The sequence below is a fragment of the Nothobranchius furzeri genome, chromosome 13, assembly GCF_043380555.1.
Source record: "Nothobranchius furzeri strain GRZ-AD chromosome 13, NfurGRZ-RIMD1, whole genome shotgun sequence".
NCBI lineage: Eukaryota > Metazoa > Chordata > Actinopteri > Cyprinodontiformes > Nothobranchiidae > Nothobranchius > Nothobranchius furzeri.
The window spans coordinates 22496161-22513660 of NC_091753.1; the positions used below are offsets into that span (position 1 = coordinate 22496161).

The 17500-nt window shown below is 47.4% G+C and overlaps 1 protein-coding gene across 3 annotated transcripts in view; it reads left to right on the plus strand.

The window, feature by feature from the left end:
* The window catches only part of sgsm2 (small G protein signaling modulator 2), an 85378-nt gene that overhangs the window by 60468 nt on the left and 7410 nt on the right, over window positions 1-17500 (plus strand). For all 3 annotated transcript variants that reach the window (XM_070543403.1, XM_070543404.1, XM_070543405.1), the window contains 7 exons: window positions 4865-5039; window positions 5153-5217; window positions 5881-6026; window positions 7848-7976; window positions 8080-8262; window positions 8634-9014; window positions 17406-17500. The exon at window positions 17406-17500 is cut by the window's right edge and continues 30 nt beyond it. In XM_070543403.1, the coding sequence (XP_070399504.1) occupies window positions 4865-5039; window positions 5153-5217; window positions 5881-6026; window positions 7848-7976; window positions 8080-8262; window positions 8634-9014; window positions 17406-17500 (1174 nt within the window). The remainder of the gene's footprint in view (window positions 1-4864; window positions 5040-5152; window positions 5218-5880; window positions 6027-7847; window positions 7977-8079; window positions 8263-8633; window positions 9015-17405) is intronic.

Here is a 17500-nt window from a genome sequence, read left to right on the forward strand (position 1 = left end):
GAGATAACTCTAGATAACCTAGCCTTTTGGATGGAGGCATGTTGGAGGCAGGGCAAGGGAGAGCCGTCTTTACCGAATGTACACTCCACCTCCCTCTACTCCCCCCACTTGTCCAGATCTAGGCTAACATCAGATTTTAACCATAGGCCCTATCAAATAAAAATGTTTTAAGCTTAGTCTGAACCTGTTGTGTAGTCATTCCATAACCAACCAGGTCTTTTAAAAACACATTAACTAGTGATTCATTCAGCAGGCCAGGGACCCGTTTACAGATTCAACAGTGTGGAGGTTATTTACAGATGGAGAACCAGTAGTAATGACTCATTTCCGTACAGAACCTCTTAAAAATCAGAACATAGCAATAATGGTGATAACAATTATAGCTGACAGAAAAATGAAGTACATACGGTCCCACTGGCATTGTACAAAAAAACAGTCCCAAGATATCCTAAAGTCTTCTGTGTCACTGTGGAGAAAAACACATTCCTGCCTGCTCCATCCAGACTGGGTGACTTCCCAGTTTCCTTGGATGACTCAGTGTCTCTAATCTGCTCTTCTGCAATGGGAACATCCAGCTTCTCTTATCTTGTGTCTGAAGACATGGAGAATGTTTCTATGATTCCAATAGATGTAAGGGATGTTTTATTCTTCAGAAATTGTATTACCCCCTCCACTGAAGTAAATATCCTACTGTTTTTCATAAATTATGGGATGTGGTTAGATTTCCTGCTGTTTCTGTTGCCTAGCTAGTAGTCAGACACTCTTTTCGCCTCCCTGATAATAACTGGTTTTGAGCTTAAATGGTGCACGCTGAGCTTTTTTCTTGTTCAGTCATGTAATTGATACTTAAAATTACAAACTGTTTACAATAATTTCTCAGAATAATGAACCTCTAATTTATTTTAATATTTCTTGAATCAAATTTCTTCTTCAATAGAATGTAGTTTCTCATTTGCAGAGACACTTTTCCCCTTTCCCTCCCAAACTGCTGTTGTAACTGTTGGTTTGAAAAATGAAAGGTTTAACACCGGTCCAGATCTTGATATTACACATATACAGGACCTGATGTAACAATAATCCAGGTCCTGATGCAACACTGATCTAGGACCTGATATAACATTGATCCAAGACCTGGTTTTACACTGATCCAGGGCCTGATGTAAGACTGATCCAGGTCCTGGTGTAATGCACATCCAGTCATGATGTTACACACATCCAGGTCCTGATGTAACACTGATCCAGGTCCTGATGTAACACTGATCCAGGTGCTGATATAACAATAATCCAGGCACTGATGTAAGACTGATCCAGGTCCTGATATAACATTGATCCAAGACCTGGTTTTACATTGATTGATATAACACACATCCAGGTCCTGATGTAATACTGATCCAGGTCCTGATGTAATACTGATCCAGGTCCTGATGTAACACTGATCCAGGTCCTGATGTAACACTGATCCAGGTCCTGATGTAACACTGATCCAGGTCCTGATGTAACACTGATCCAGGTCCTGATGTAACACTGATCCGGGTCCTGATGTAACACTGATCCAGGTCCTGATGTAACAATGATCCAGGTCCTGATGTAACACTGATCCAGGTCCTGATGTAACACTGATCCAGGTCCTTATGTAACACTGATCCAGGTCCATATGTAACACTGATCCAGGTCCTGATGTAACACTGATCCAGGTCCTGATGTAACACTGATCCAGGTCCTGATGTAACAATGATCCAGGTCCTGATGTAACACTGATCCAGGTCCTGATGTAACACTGATCCAGGTCCTGATGTAACACTGATCCAGGTCGTGATGTAACACTGATTCAGGTCCTGATGTAACAATGATCCTGGTCCTGATGTAACACTGATCCAGGTCCTGATGTAACAATGATCCAGGTCCTGATGTAACACTGATCCAGGTCCTGATGTGACACTCATCCAGGTCCTGATGTAACACTGATCCAGGTCCTGATGTAACACTCATCCAGGTCCTGATGTAACACTCATCCAGGTCCTGATGTAACACTCATCCAGGTCCTGATGTAACACTGATCCAGGTCCTGATGTAGCACTGATCCAGGTCCTGATGTAACACTGATCCAGGACCTGATGTAACACTGATCCAGGTCCTGATGTAACACTGATCCAGGTCCTGATGTAACACTGATCCAGGTCCTGATGTAACACTCATCCAGGTCCTGATGTAACACTGATCCAGGTCCTGATGTAACAATGATCCAGGTCCTGATGTAACACTGATCCAGGTCCTGATGTAACAATGATCCAGGTCCTGATGTAACACTGATCCAGGTCCTGATGTAACAATGATCCAGGTCCTGATGTAACACTGATTCAGGTCCTGATGTAACAATGATCCTGGTCCTGATGTAACACTGATCCAGGTCCTTATGTAACACTGATCCAGGTCCATATGTAACACTGATCCAGGTCCTGATGTAACACTGATCCAGGTCCTGATGTAACACTGATCCAGGTCCTGATGTAACACTGATCCAGGTCCTGATGTAACACTGATCCAGGTCCTGATGTAACACTGATCCAGGTCCTGATGTAACACTGATCCAGGTCCTGATGTAACACTGATCCAGGTCCTGATGTAACACTGATTCAGGTCCTGATGTAACAATGATCCTGGTCCTGATGTAACACTGATCCAGGTCCTGATGTAACAATGATCCAGGTCCTGATGTAACACTGATCCAGGTCCTGATGTGACACTCATCCAGGTCCTGATGTAACACTCATCCAGGTCCTGATGTAACACTCATCCAGGTCCTGATGTAACACTCATCCAGGTCCTGATGTAACACTGATCCAATGCCCTGATGTAACACTGATCCAGGTCCTGATGTAACACTGATCCAGGTCCTGATGTAACACTGATCCAGGTCCTGATGTAACACTGATCCAGGTCCTGATGTAACACTGATCCAGGTCCTGATGTAACACTGATCCAGGTCCTGATGTAACACTGATCCAGGTCCTGATGTAACACTGATCCTGGTCCTGATGTAACAATGATCCTGGTCCTGATGTAACAATGATCCTGGTCCTGATGTAACACTGATCCTGGTCCTGATGTAACACTGATCCAGGTCCTGATGTAACAATGATCCAGGTCCTGATGTAACACTGATCCAGGTCCTGATGTAACACTGATCCAGGTCCTGATGTAACACTGATCCAGGTCCTGATGTAACACTCATCCAGGTCCTGATGTAACACTCATCCAGGTCCTGATGTAACACTGATCCAGTGCCCTGATGTAACACTGATCCAGGTCCTGATGTAACACTGATCCAGGTCCTGATGTAACACTGATCCAGGTCCTGATGTAACACTGATCCAGGTCCTGATGTAACACTGATCCAGGTCCTGGTGTAACACTCATCCAGGTCCTGGTGTAACACTGATCCTCGTCCTGATGTAACACTGATCCAGGTCCTGATGTAACACTGATCCAGGTCCTGATGTAACACTGATCCAGGTCCTGATACAACACACATTTAGGTCCTGATGTAACACTGGTCCAGGACCTGATATAACACACTGTCCAGAACTTCCTGTCAGAGATGTTCAAGCCCTAATGTGGATTCTCAGATGTGCAGTCCTGACTGTGGTCCGATTATCAGATTTCAGTTATCAGACTTTTGGAGCATGACTCATCACTGTTGGGTTTACACAGCGACAAAGTGGTTTTTTTTTTAAACTTTTAGTTTTATTTTCTTTTTAGTTTGACTAAACTGTTTATCTTATTTGAGTTGTTTCATTTCTCACTGGCAACATGCTTGACAGTTTTTGCATGGAGCGTGTGCACCCAGTTCATCGTTTTGGTTCTTTTTTGTGCAGACTGGTTTTGTGTTTCTGTGAATTTTTGTGATGAAAACTTTCTCGCTCTCTCTCCCCTTTGGTTTGTTTCTCTCTTAGTTGTCTCTCCTCTGTTTGGAGAGCTGTTTGCTGCAATGCTGTTCACTGTAATTCTTCACTAACCTCGCCACCTCACCCTCTCCCCATCCCTCCTCTGCCCCTCTCATTAAGGTCCTGTGGGGTTCCGCAGTAGTAGAGATGTGGGGTCCTTGTGTTGGGGGGGGGGGGGGGTCTGAGCCCTTCAACAGCTGTAGATCACTTCTAGTGTTAAAGTGGAGGAAGGAGGCCAGATGTTGGTTTGTTTTATTTGCTGTTATTCGTGGGGGGGGGGGGGGGGGGGGGGGGGGTATTGAAAAACCAAGGTGCATCTTCATATTAATGACTGGTCATCAGCTCCAACCTGAAGAATTAAGGTGAAGAGCATTTATTTGACGTTTTTCTGATTTTCCCCCTGTGTGTCCTTTTACTCTTGTCTATTTGTCTGATTCCTTCTGAGATGAAAATTTTGTTTTGTCTCTTGTCTTCTATCTGGCTTTTTGCATCCTGCATGAATTGACTATGAGCCTTGTTCCTGCCTTCCTCCTCATCCTGCTGTGAGCTCTTCCACCTCTCCTCTGCTTCTTCTCTGAGTGAGCTGCTGTTAACCAGCATGGAACCAGCATCCCCTCTGCTTGTCCCCCCTCTGCACCGCTCCTGCTTCCCACCCTTCCATTTTTGGTTTCCTCTCCGCTCCTGATCTCAGCTCTCACATGATTGTAACGCTATCATTCATCTGCTCATCTCTTACTGTTGTAGTGATCTTCAATGAATGACAGACGTATTAATGGTTGAGCTGAGGGGCCGAGGTCATAATATGTAAGGCCTAGAAGGAGTCAGAGTAATGCGGATTTAATGTCTAATGCAGAGAAACAGGAGCATCCATTTTATCTCAGACATCTTTCTATCTTCTTACTTTCATCCCTCTGGCTTAGACCATGGGGAGATGATGGAGATGCAAGGTTTTGGAGGCAGCCCGTCGTCGTGGCAACAGGCTGAAGTAACCACTCATGAGTCCCTGTGCCAGTCCTGCACAACGGCTGGTAGCATCACGTCGTTCGACCACATGGCCGGATGCACCTGCATCCATCAGCAGTCTGACATCCACACGTATGCTCTGAAGCTTTAAACATGTTCATAATGTTCTGCCGAGGAACCGTATTTCTCTAGAGCAGCAGAGTCAAAGTTTTTGTGTGTGGTATCTTCTCCTTGTTTTTCCCTAGAGTTCCACTTAAGATGCTCTGTCAGAACATGAAGAGGCAGATTGTCTCCAGAGCTTTCTACGGATGTACGAACACTTTCCTTCTTCTCAGGATTGTTAATGTTACTGGTTAAAGTTTAAACTTATCAGGCTTCATCTAGCCTCTGAAGATGATCCGGTTTCTGCAAAACAGCACAGGCCATTTAAATTCAGTTCTTTTTGTTTCAGGTTAAACATTAAACTTTGAGAACCAAACCGAAAGTTTTACGTATCACGTAAACAAATAAAGATTATTATCAGTCCTACCGGGTGTTTAGGAGCTTAACGTTCCACCTGCTCATTATGTCCTGTTTTATTTCACTGCTGAATTACAGACAAGAGTACTATTGATTTTTTTTAATCAGTCAAAGGAATCTGCTAAACAAATTCATAGAGGAGCAGCTAGGTTTGGTGATTTAAAACATCCGCCTTAACAAGTCATCCATGCAACAGGCTGATTCTTTTTTCTGCTAATAAAATCAGATATGAGCTGCTTTAAATTCTGATTATGGCACTAAAAGAGAAGTTTTGTTCATCTGAAAGACAAACATCAAGTGTCTTATTAAAGACATCCTCAGACACACATTTTATATTAATTTTACTTCACTCTACTGTTTTACTTGAGCCTAAATATTATGCTATTTTGGACATTTAGAAGTAAAGTTCACTCGTCCTGATGTTACTGCTGTCTGTGTCTCACCTGTCCATCAGGGCTCGCATACTGCCGACACCTGTCCACCGTGCGGACACACCTGTCAGCTCTGGTAAACCACAACATTGTACCTCCAGACAAACCCTGTGAGGCATCAGGAGGCCTCAGCAAAGAGGTCTGGAGCAAATACCAGAAAGACTGCAAGGTGTGTGTAGACCTGTTGAGTTATGATCATTAGATGAGTGAGACTGAACAGGAGGGATGTGTCTGTGTGTACGGTGTTGCCGTTGGAAACGGGCATCGAGTACCTGGTCTTGCATATGTGTGTGTGTGTGTGTGTGATGTGGGTTGGTATCAGAGGTGGGTAGTAACTAGTTACATAAACTTCTGTAACTTTTCTAAAAAATATACCTCTAAGAGTTTTTTACCGCATTGTACTCTTTAAGTTTACTTGACTACTATTATTATGAAGTATCTCTACTCTTACTCAAGTAAAGTCTCTAGTTTCTTTCCCAAACCAAGATCCAGCATATTTTAACAAGAAATGCAGCAGACACATGCAGCAGACACACACACCCACCCACACACACACAAAACACAAAGATAACCCTAACCCACACACGCACACACATATACTAGTCTCTGTATCCTTATGTGCAACCTCCATTTACTTCCATTGATTTTAGTGACACCACTATCCCTAACCCATGCCCTAACCCTAACCATAACCAATGCTGTTTTATTCCTAACCTAAACCAAAAGTGAATTCACACCATATCTCTAAAACCATGTTTAAGGGTATTTTGTCATCGTGTGGACCAGCCCAATGCCCCCACAATGTGGAAATGTCCACACGCTACTGGTTAAATGTTAATAAGTGTCCACTTATGCATATAAAGACAAGTACACACACACACACACACACACACACACACACACACACACACTTCATAGCTTTCTATTTCAAAACATCAAAACTGTCTAAAACCCATTTTTATTCCCACTAACTTCCTGTGTGGTTGTCCGGGCTCCCGTAGCAGCTCTTCTCTGCTTTTAGAGCAGCGTTCCTTCCATGTTCCCTCCATGTGACTGGAGAACATGGTAAGAGCACACATATGAAGGAAGCATCCCCTTTTTCTTATGGTTGAGCAAAGCTTAAGTGAACATGAGCCCTGCAGGGTGATGCTATTGGTGTGTGTTGGAATTCTACTTGATGCTCTAATTTGTTGAGCTGCGGTGCTTCTGGTGTACTTCCACCTAAAGAGGAGAAATAAATGAGTCTTACTGAAGCAGTTGTTGATCTGCAGGGGGAATCTTTTGTTTTTGAATAAAGCTTAATTTCACACTGATTTTAAACGTTTTAAGGTGGATCATTTTCCACATGATCATTTGCTGGAACATACATAAAAATAAATGAAAGTGTAAGAACCTAGCAATCCGCTTGGAGGTGAACTTTAGTGGTCCATCTGTCTGTAAAAGGCTGCTGAGAGAGTCCTCTTTCATGTTCACAACCTTTTATTTCTTCTTTTTCCTGTTTAGAAACTAAGTCCCACTCTGTGAATCCTGTTACATAACTAGAACCTGCTCTAACTTTAGAACCGAGCTTCAATCACCTCCCGGTCTGGTGTGTTTTTATTCTCTCAGACACAGGAATCAGTGCTCCTCCAAGCGCCACCCTGTCCTCCCTCCTCCAGCTGAAGATTTAATAAGTTTTAGCAAACTGAAGTCTCATTACAGAGTTCAGTGCCTACTAAAGGCAGCTGCTGTAATCCTTCACCATCCTAACAAAGCCATCATTACTAATTCACACTCTTCATTTCTGCATCCTTTATCTTCTCTCTTCTTCTGACTTGAAGCTCCTTCAATTATTGATGCACTTCCTGTTCCACGTGAGCTCATGTCATCTTTCATCTTGTGTGTGTGTGTGTGTGTGTGTGTGTGTGTGTGTGTGTGTGTGTGTGTGTGTGTGTGTGTGTGTGTGTGTGTGTGTGTGTGTGTGTGCGTGTGTGTGTGCGTGTGCGTGTAGAACTACAAGGAGCTTGAGCTGCTCAGGCTGGTTTATTATGGAGGAGTAGAGCATGACATCAGGAAGGAAGTTTGGCCTTTTTTACTAGGACACTACAAGTTTGGCATGAACAAAAAGGACATGAGCCAGGTAGAGCGCACACACACACACACACACACACACACACACACACACTTCACTTCAGTCTTGGTTTAGAGCTCACACCAGGATTTGTCTTTTTCTCCTGATGAAGATTGACGTGAAGATCAGCGAGCGCTACCAGCAGGTGATGCGGGAGTGGAAGGCCTGTGAGATCATCGTCAAGCAGAGGGAGAAGGAGATGCAGTCAGCCATCTTTGCTAAGTTGTCGTCAGGCAGCAGCATCGACAGCCACGTCTTGCGACTTGTGCACAGAGACTCCACTCTCAGCAATGAGGTGATGGGTTCAGTGAAAGTTCTTGCAGACTATAATAATGTCATGTTTCTCGTTTAAAAATCACAGTAAATAGTTTATTGTTGTCATTTATTTACCAACTCAGAAACCCATTAAAATACAACATTTTATTATTTTTAATTATATGCTGAATAAATCTTTGTAAATAAAGCTTCAGTTTCCCTGGGTCTGATGGGTGGACATACAAGTGAGTTCATTATCAGCAATCAGAAAAAGATCTGGGTCCTTTTAACTGTAATAGTGTTTATTCATAACATTGTGAGTGAGAAATGATCACAACCCAACTCAAATGTCTAGGTTCTCCCATCTTTACTCAAGCCGTTCCTCCCTCTCTAATGTCCCTCCTCCTTCAGGTGTTCATGTCTGTGGACGAGCCAGATGCAGGAAGTCAGGAGACCCCCAGCAGAGAAGACAGCACCCCCACCATGACCACTCTGCTTCCTCAGGCCGCTCTGCCCCCAGAAGAGCGTCCTCTAGTGGAGTTTGACTCCCCTGACTCAGGTCTCCCTTCCTCCAGAAACTACTCCGTGACCTCTGCTCATTCCCAGATCTTGTCCAGCATAGATGATTGTCAGAGCACCGAGGAGGAAGGAGGTGGCAGGGAGGAGAACAGGACTCCAGTGGTGGGACGTCAGGACTCTTTGACTGAGGACAGGCTGTGCTGTCAGCTAGACAAATTGGTGACCAGTGGAGTTGCTGCAGATGGGACACCGGTATCTCTCTCCTCCTACACGGTGCGTGTGATCGATCCTTTTATCTAATTAGACTAAAGAGGAAAAACCCTCTCATTGCTCCATTTGTGTCACCACACCAGTTCCTAGGTACGATTAGCTGTGGCGGCCATCTTTGATAGGGTTGACTCCAACATTGAATCAGTTCTACATCCAGTCACAAAAAGTCCCAGGAACTCAAGTGGTTTAGCAGATATTTCACTAACAGACAACAACCAGAAATCAGCTGCTGACAGGGGTCAGCCAGTATTCATCAGGTTGTCCAATCAGAAACCCTAAAATCACTTTGCTTTTTATTTTTGTCCTGAACACACCCATTACGCAATAGTAATAGAAGTTCTGACACTTTTTCAGGTCTGTAAACACACCATCACTAACTCATATTATTATTTGTTATGATTAGAGTTGAATGTACCCATAGGGGGTCCTGGAGGGTACGTGGGAGTCCGCCCAACTAATCAACATGTACTTTGCAGATTTGGAGAAGGCGTTCGATTGCGTCCCTCAGGGAGCCCTGTGGGGGGGTACTCTGGGAGTATGGGGGACTACACCCTCTGATACAGGCTGTTAGGTCCCTGTATGACCGGTGTCAGAGTTTGGTCTGCATTGCTGGCAGTAAGTCGGACTTGTTTCTGATGAGAGTTGGACTCCGCCAAGGCTGCCCTTTGTCACCGATTCTGTTCATAACTTTAATGGACAGGATTTCAAGGCGCATCCAAGGTGTTGAGGGGATCCATTTTGGTGGACTGTGGATCAGGTCTCTGCTTTTTGCAGATGGTGTGGTCCTGTTGGCTTCATCAGAACATGATCTCCAGATTTTGCTGGAGCGGTTCGCAGCTGAGTGTGAAGCAGCTGGGATGAGAATCAGCTCCTCTAACTTTAAGACTATGGTCTTGAGTCAGAAAAGGGTAGAATGCCTTCTCCGGGACAGGGACGAGGTCCTGCCTCAAGTGAAGGATCTCAGGGTCTTGTTCACAAATGAGGGAAAGATGGAGCAGGACACTGATAGGTGGATTGGTGCTGCATCAGCAGTAGGGATGGAGAGATTCACCGATCTGAACCGGTGGTTTGTTTATGGCCTTAGCAAAGTGACTGCAGCTGTAGCTCCAGTGGGCAGTAGATATAGCTGACGGCTATCTCACAATGCATCTTTACATGCATGTCTCTTTGTTGGTAAATCCCATCAATTACTTCATAGTTTACCTGCTATGCACTCATTTTTGCAAGGCCCATGGAACGCATCATAAGTATCTTAGCGTTTGCCATTCAGGAAGTCAGGTGGTGTGCAGCTGCAGTTAGAAAAACAAACCATATTAAAAAATGAGCTTCCTTTCTTAATTTTCCAAATAAAAATAAGCTTCCTGAGAACCACAAACTGCAGACTGTTGATAATTTGCACATTTGGAGTTCGTGATACAGTCTCTGACCTCAGCAGCAGTGCAATTTTCAGAGCATTTTAAATGATCTGCACACCAGAAGCTTTGAGCGAGGTAATTTTAAATAATCCCTTAATATTGTAACATTTGTGCAGAGCTAAAAAATAACCACACAGAATGGCATTTTGCCCAAAACCTGCATCTCCCTGCTTCTCCAGCATTTGCATTCACTTTCCTCTTAAAGGAACGGTAACATTAGGCTACAACAGCAATTGCAATAGCCTCATATGGATCAGTATTTAGACATGTTTTCAGACTTTTACAGTTTAATAATAAGTCCTAATAATTTTATGATTCTATTGGTTATTTTCCTGTCTAGAGTGACTATTTAAACCTCATGGTTGAAAATGTTTTGCATTTTGCAGAGAATCACAATGATGGTTCTTTTTTAACAATTATTTCAACAAAGTATTAAAGCATTACAAATATGTATAATATATGAATATCAATGATAAAGTGCATTTTCTTTTGATGTTGATCTTATTGATTAATCAAAGTTACATCTTTCACAGAGAAAGAGAGAGGGATAAATAATGGTGAGGGAGTTTAACAACCACACGTGGGCTTGTAAATTCTTTATGTGTTGAATCGTTTCAAATCACATCATGAAATGTCTTGAACCAAAAATAGTTGCAAAATCACAAAAAAACTTCTGAGCAGGGATGATTCGTATTGGCAGTGGGTTTCACCATATCGATAATGTACTGGTAATGTATTGGGATGCAAATCGAATGGGCCTCAGTGATGGGAATTCACATCTCTAGTAGGGCTGAATGATTTTGGAAAATAATCTAATTGCGATTTTTTTTTCTTCAATATTGCAATTGTGATTTAATTCATGATTATTTTATCAAGGGGCTGTTATCATATTTTTCAACTAATGGGAGCAAAAAATAAAATCTATGTAACTTGTCTAAACAAGTTTGTGTATCTACATATTTATCTACATATCATATCAGCAAGTTTATTTGTCTACATAAACAAACACTCACAAGTAAAGACAAAATTTTGTATTTGAAGGTAATGTTTTGCAGTCAGGAGCACATCCCTTGAAGGAGCATAGGTATTAGCATAAACTGTGAAAATGTATTAGCAGAAGAAGTGTGTCCCGTTTATTGAAGTCTTTTGTGTTTAGAGTTTCTAACGTCTTGTCCATGCAGAGCTTCCGTAGTTCCGTTACGTTCATAGCTGCTAGCCAACTGAAGTTCTGTTTCGTTCCCTCCTGACTGCCAGTGGCAGTAAACAGAGTGGATGTATCTCCTCGCGCTCTGCGCAGGTTGAGTACTAATGTAAACAAAGTCAAGCACGTGACACGTAGCGCACCTGGTCGCGAGTCTATAAATTACGCGCCGATAGCTACGTTCGGGTCTCTTTGATCTTCTCGCTGTTGGCCTGGCGTGCTTCGCTGGTCAATCGCTCCGTAAGTCCGTGATTCAGATCTTATCGGTCTAGAGGTGAGTACTGTTTCTACTTGGCATCTTCCTGCCCGGGACCGTGTCGTCGGAGCGCTCGAAGGAGCCCTCTGGGGCGGTGGATTGACGCTGCTATCTGTCATTTGTTACAGAGAGCGGTCGGTGCGGCCGGCGCCGTTCGGACCGCCGCTGCCAGCTCGGATAGGGCTCACTGGCGGTCGCAGGTTTTCCCCTGTGGAAAGGGGAGGTGGGTGCGACCGGCGAGCGCTACAGGTAAGTGGGGCTGGACGTTCTGACCGTAGTGGTGGCACGCTCAGATTACCCAGCCGACACACGCACATGTGTTGTTTTACAACTCCAGGACTGGATCGCGTTCTTCAGTTTTCCTCGAAGTCCTCGCTCAGTTCCTGTGCCGGGTGACCAACAACTTACTGTGCCGGGCTTACGACATCGGGGCAAGGATGGCATGCACCAGCAATTCGCTGTTGGTGCTGCTGCTAGCCCAGTCCCAGATGCTGCAGTCGGGCGCAGCGGGGATGGCACTGGGCGATACAAACGACGCAGCCCTGCAAGCGTTTGGGCTGATGTCCAGGGTGCTTGGTCGGTTGTTGGGCACACTGGTAGTGGCTCGCCGTCAGGTCTGGTTGGCGCAGGCCCCGGTGTCGGATGACTGCCGACAGAGCCTGCGCGGTCTGCCCGTGGTGCCCGGCCAGTTGTTTGGGCCTGAAGCTGAGAGGGCTTTGGAATGTTGGCGGCAGTCCAGACAGGCCGCAGAGGCCTGGAGTGGGCGTAGTGGGGCAGGGGTCCTCCCCGTGCCACAGTCCAGGCTACGAGGGGCATGGGACCCTCGGCGCCGGTTTCGTCCGGCCGCCCCTTGCAGGTCACCCAGCAGACCGCGGCTGCGGCAGGAACTTGGAGACGCTCGGGGGCAGGTCAGGCACTGCCCCGGGGATCCTCGGGGCAGGACAGGGGCCGCCGCCCCCCCCCCCCCAGGGCCCCAAACAGGAGTCGAGGCACCGCCTGAGGGCTGTGGGCTGGCGGCGGACAGATTTACATCTCAGCACCTGGCTCTCTGGGAGGCCCAATGCGGAGACGCTTGGGTGGTTTAAACCATGTCCCAGGGCTACAGGTTGCAGTTCCGCCGTCGGCCCCCACCCCCTTCGGGTGTCCGGGTGACTTCGGTCACAGATCCTGCACGGGTCAGCATCCTGATGCAGGAAATAGATGTTCTCCTGAACAAACGGGCTATAGAGGTCATTCCGCCGTATTTGCAGGCAGACGGCTTTTATTCTATGTATTTCTTGGTGCCGAAGAAGGACGGGCCCCTGCCGCCGGTACTGGACCTCAGGGGTCTCAATCGGTTCCTGAAGGTGCTGCCCTTCCGCATGCTTCGGACTCGCGATGTCCTTCAGGTGGTTTGTCCGGGGGAGTGGTTTACGACCATAGATCTCAAGGATGCATACTTCCATGTCCCGATCCATCCGGGGCACAGGAAGTACCTGCGGTTTTCTTTCTTCGGGAGGGTGTACCAGTTTCTGGTTCTGCCATTTGGCCTGTCTCTCGCCCCCCGAGTTTTCACGTGGTGCGTGAAGGCAGCCCTGAGCCCCCTGTGTCAGGCGGGGTTGAAGGTCCTGCCTTATCTCGACAACTGGCTCGTCTGCGCTCCGTCGTGTCGCGAAGTGGGTCTGGCCACGGCCATGGTCCTTGCCCACATCGAGGCGCTGGGGATGACGGTGAACCTGCAGAATAGTTCTCTGGTTCTGACTCAGCAGGTGGATTTTATTGGCATTGCCATAGATTCTGTGGCCATGCGGGCGAGGCTGACCGAGCAGAGGAGAGTTCGGATTCGGTCTTTGCTCCGGGCCTTTCGCCTTGGGGCGGCACCCCCGGTCCAGGTGTGGCTACGACCGTTGGGGATGCTGGTCTCGGCTTCTGCACTGGTACCTCTCGGGCTGCTCCACCTTCGGCCCTTGCAGATGTGGTTCAACGGCTTCCGCCTGGATCCCCGCCGACACCGACGGGTCGAGCTGGAGGTCACGAGCAGCTGTGAGGCTCTTTTGCATCGTTGGGATGATGTCACCTACCTGAGTCTCGGCGTCCCGCTTGGCGCAGTTCCCGCCAGATGGGAGGTTACGACGGATGCGTCACCCCGGGGGTGGGGGGCGCATTGGATGTGCAGGTCGGTCCAGGGGTTGTGGAGCTCCCATCAGGCACGGCTTCACATCAATGTCCTGGAATTGAAGACCGTCTACTTGGCGCTGAGGCGCTTCTTGCCCTTTCTGCAGGGCAAGCACGTGCTTGTCCGAATGGACAGCACCTCGGTGGTGTTCCACATAAACCATCAGGGGGGCACCAGGTCATTGCGATCGTTGAGGGAGGCTCAGATGCTGCTGACCTGGGCTTACCCTCGCTTGGCCTCCGTCAGTGCGCTGCACCTTCCGGGGTGGAGGAACTCGGTGGCGGATTGCCTGTCCCGGCGGGGTCTTCCCCTGGGGGAATGGAGGTTGCACCCTCAGGTGGTGCAGAGGGTGTGGCATCAGTTCGGAGAGGCCCAGGTGGATCTGTTCGCCTCGAGGAGCAGCACGCATTGCCCCTTGTGGTTCTCCCTGGCAGAGGCCGACGCCCCTCTGGGGATGGACGCCCTCGCCAATGCCTGGCCGTTGGTTCGGCTGTACGCTTTCCCACCTTCTCCGTTGATCTTACCAATCCTCTATCTGGTGAGGGACTCGTCACACGACGTCCTTCTGGTGGCACCAGACTGGCCCATGAGGCTCTGGTTTCCATTGCTTGTCAGTCTGCTGAACGGAGAGCCGTGGCAGTTGCCAGCGAGACGGGACCTCCTGTCTCAGATGGAGGGCAGGATTTGGCATCCGTCCCCAGATCATCGTCGGCTCACGGTGTGGCCATTGAAGGGGGCAGGCAGCCCCCAGTCGGCTTAGAGCCCTCCATCCAGCAGGTACTGGATAGTGCCAGGGCTCCGTCTACAAGGGCCATGTACGCTCGCTGTTGGCAGCGGTGCGCTACCTGGTGTTCCGGCAGGGACGTGGACCCTGGTTCTTGTTCCCTGCATGAGGTTTTGCGGTACCTCCGGCACCTGTTTGACAAGGGCCGGGCCGCCTTGACCGTTAAGGTACACCTGGCGGCTATTTCGGCCAACCACCTCTTGGTGGATGGCAGGAGCATTGGGGCTCACTGTCTGGTGACCAGTTTCTGCGGGGCGTGAGAAGGTTGCGTCCTGCCTTGTGCAGGCTGGCACCTGCTTGGGACCTTCCCCTGGTCCTGCAGGCCCTGTGTGGGCCACCCTTTGAGCCGATGACTACCGCCCCGTTGGCAGTGGTGTCTGTGAAAACCGCCTTTCTCTTGGCAGTGACGTCGGCTAAATGGGTCAGTGAGCTGCACGCACTGGACATCAGCCCCGCCTGCCTGCGGTGGACGGCAGATGGGTCGGGGGTGACGCTGTGGCCCAACGTTGCCTTTCTTCCCAAGGTTCTGCCCTCTGGCTACGTGAATGCCGCAATCTAGCTGGGGACGTATTTCCCTCCCCCATTTCATTCGGAGGAACATCGGGGGGTGAATTTGCTGTGCCCGGTCCGGGCACTGCAGCTCTACATTGTGCCAAACACTGTCCGGCAGTCGAACCAGCTGTTTGTCTGTCACGGAGAAGTGAACAGGGGTCGGGCCCTTTCGAAGCAGAGGCTGTCGCATTGGGTCGTGGATGCCATTGCGATGGCTTATGCGGCAGTGGGTGCAGTGGCTCCCCCTGGGATCGTGTGCCATTCCACCAGGAGTGTTGCTACATCCTGGGCGGCGATGAGAGGTGTGCAACTGGCGGACGTCTGTGCTGCAGCATCCTGGGCAACTCCGTGCATGTTTGCATGCTTCTACCACCTCAATGTTGGCCACGGGTCCACGCTCGCTTCGGCGGTGCTGCCTCTGGTGGCTACCTCCTGAGTGACGGTGAGTTTTATGTTCCTCGTGACACTGCTGGCATAAGTGATCCACTCTGTTTACTGCCACTGGCAGTCAGGAGGGAACGAAACAGAACGGAAGTTACGGTGTAACTATGGATCTGTGAGTTCCTGGATGACTGCCAGTCACAGGGGTCACTCGGAACTTCTCGGGCGAGAAGATCCCGGGAGACCCGAACGTAGCTATCGACGCGCAATTTATAGACTCGCGACCAGGTGCGCTACGTGTCACCTGCGTGACTTTGTTTACATTAGTACTCGACCCGCGCAGAGCGCGAGGAGATACATCCACTCTGTTTGCTGCCACTGGCAGTCATCCAGGAACTCACAGAACCATAGTTACACCGTAACTTCCGTTAGTCTCTTACGGTTTTCTAGCTTTACTAAAATATCTGCCTGTACTTATTTGATTGATGGCAGTTTTAACTTTTTATTAGACTCCAAATGTAATAATTTGGCATGTTCCTAATTCGTTATTTGTAAGAATGTAATCGGCAATATTAGCATCCTTATGGGTTTTTCTATGTATATTAGCATTGTGCTAACCACTCACTGCCAGTCAAATCGCAGCCTTTGGTGAACAGAGAGCTGAGCCAGAAGGCAAGGATCTCGATTTACCAGTCGATCTACATTTCAACTCTCACCAATGGTCATGAGCGGCCTGCCAGAGAGCAGATCCCCAAAAAGATGGTCCGCTGAGCACGGAAAATGCACAGATCCATATCAAGGGTGCCTCCAGAAAATCTTGATAGAGGTGGCCAGATGGGGCCAAAGAATTTTTTGGGGTGGCACACCAAATTGGTCCTTGTGGTAACTAGGAGAGTTCAGCCTGTGGCGATGTACTGTATTGCTCCTTTATTTTATTTTTTTATTATAAAAACCGTGTGTATCCAAAACATTTCACTTACATTTTACAAACACAAACATTTCAGAAAAATACATTTCAGATACTTAAAATGTAATTTTAAATTGTATTTTTAACAGTTTTTTTTATTCACCTGTTGCTGTGTTCACAAAAAACTATGGAGAAAAAAACTTTTTGAAAAATGGTGAGCAGCAGCAACATTTGTATCTTTTTATTCTGATTATTTCTTTTGTCATTAATTGTTGTATTTTTATGTTGTTTCACAATTATGTATTGAATAAATAAGATCAATTTATGGTTTGAATGAACATTAATATGATTCATTAACACAGGCCTGGGGGGGGGGGGAGCAATTTTTTAGGGGTGGCCTTGGCCACCACTGGCCACTCCTTGGGGGCGCCATTGATCCAGATGTGAACACAATGAGCCCATCAGGGCTGGGCCATGCTGACCCAGGTATGTTGCTGGCCTGGGAACGCCTTGGGACTCCCCCGGAGGAGCTGGCCCAAGTGGCTGGAGAGTGGGAAAGACCTCGCTGTTTATGGATATTATAGTTGGTTAAAGCGTTTCCTAATTCTTATTTTTATCCTAAGTAATTCATCATGTTGTGTTTAACACTGAAGGAGTTGATGGTAACTCGAGGCATTTAACCGGAAACAGGACGAACATACCAGAGACCTGAAGCGTTCCAACATTCTGGTTACTTTTCACAGATTGAGCTGCTGGACACAGTTGCCCTGAACCTCCATAGAATAGACAAGGACGTGCAGCGCTGTGACCGAAACTATTACTACTTCACCACCACCAA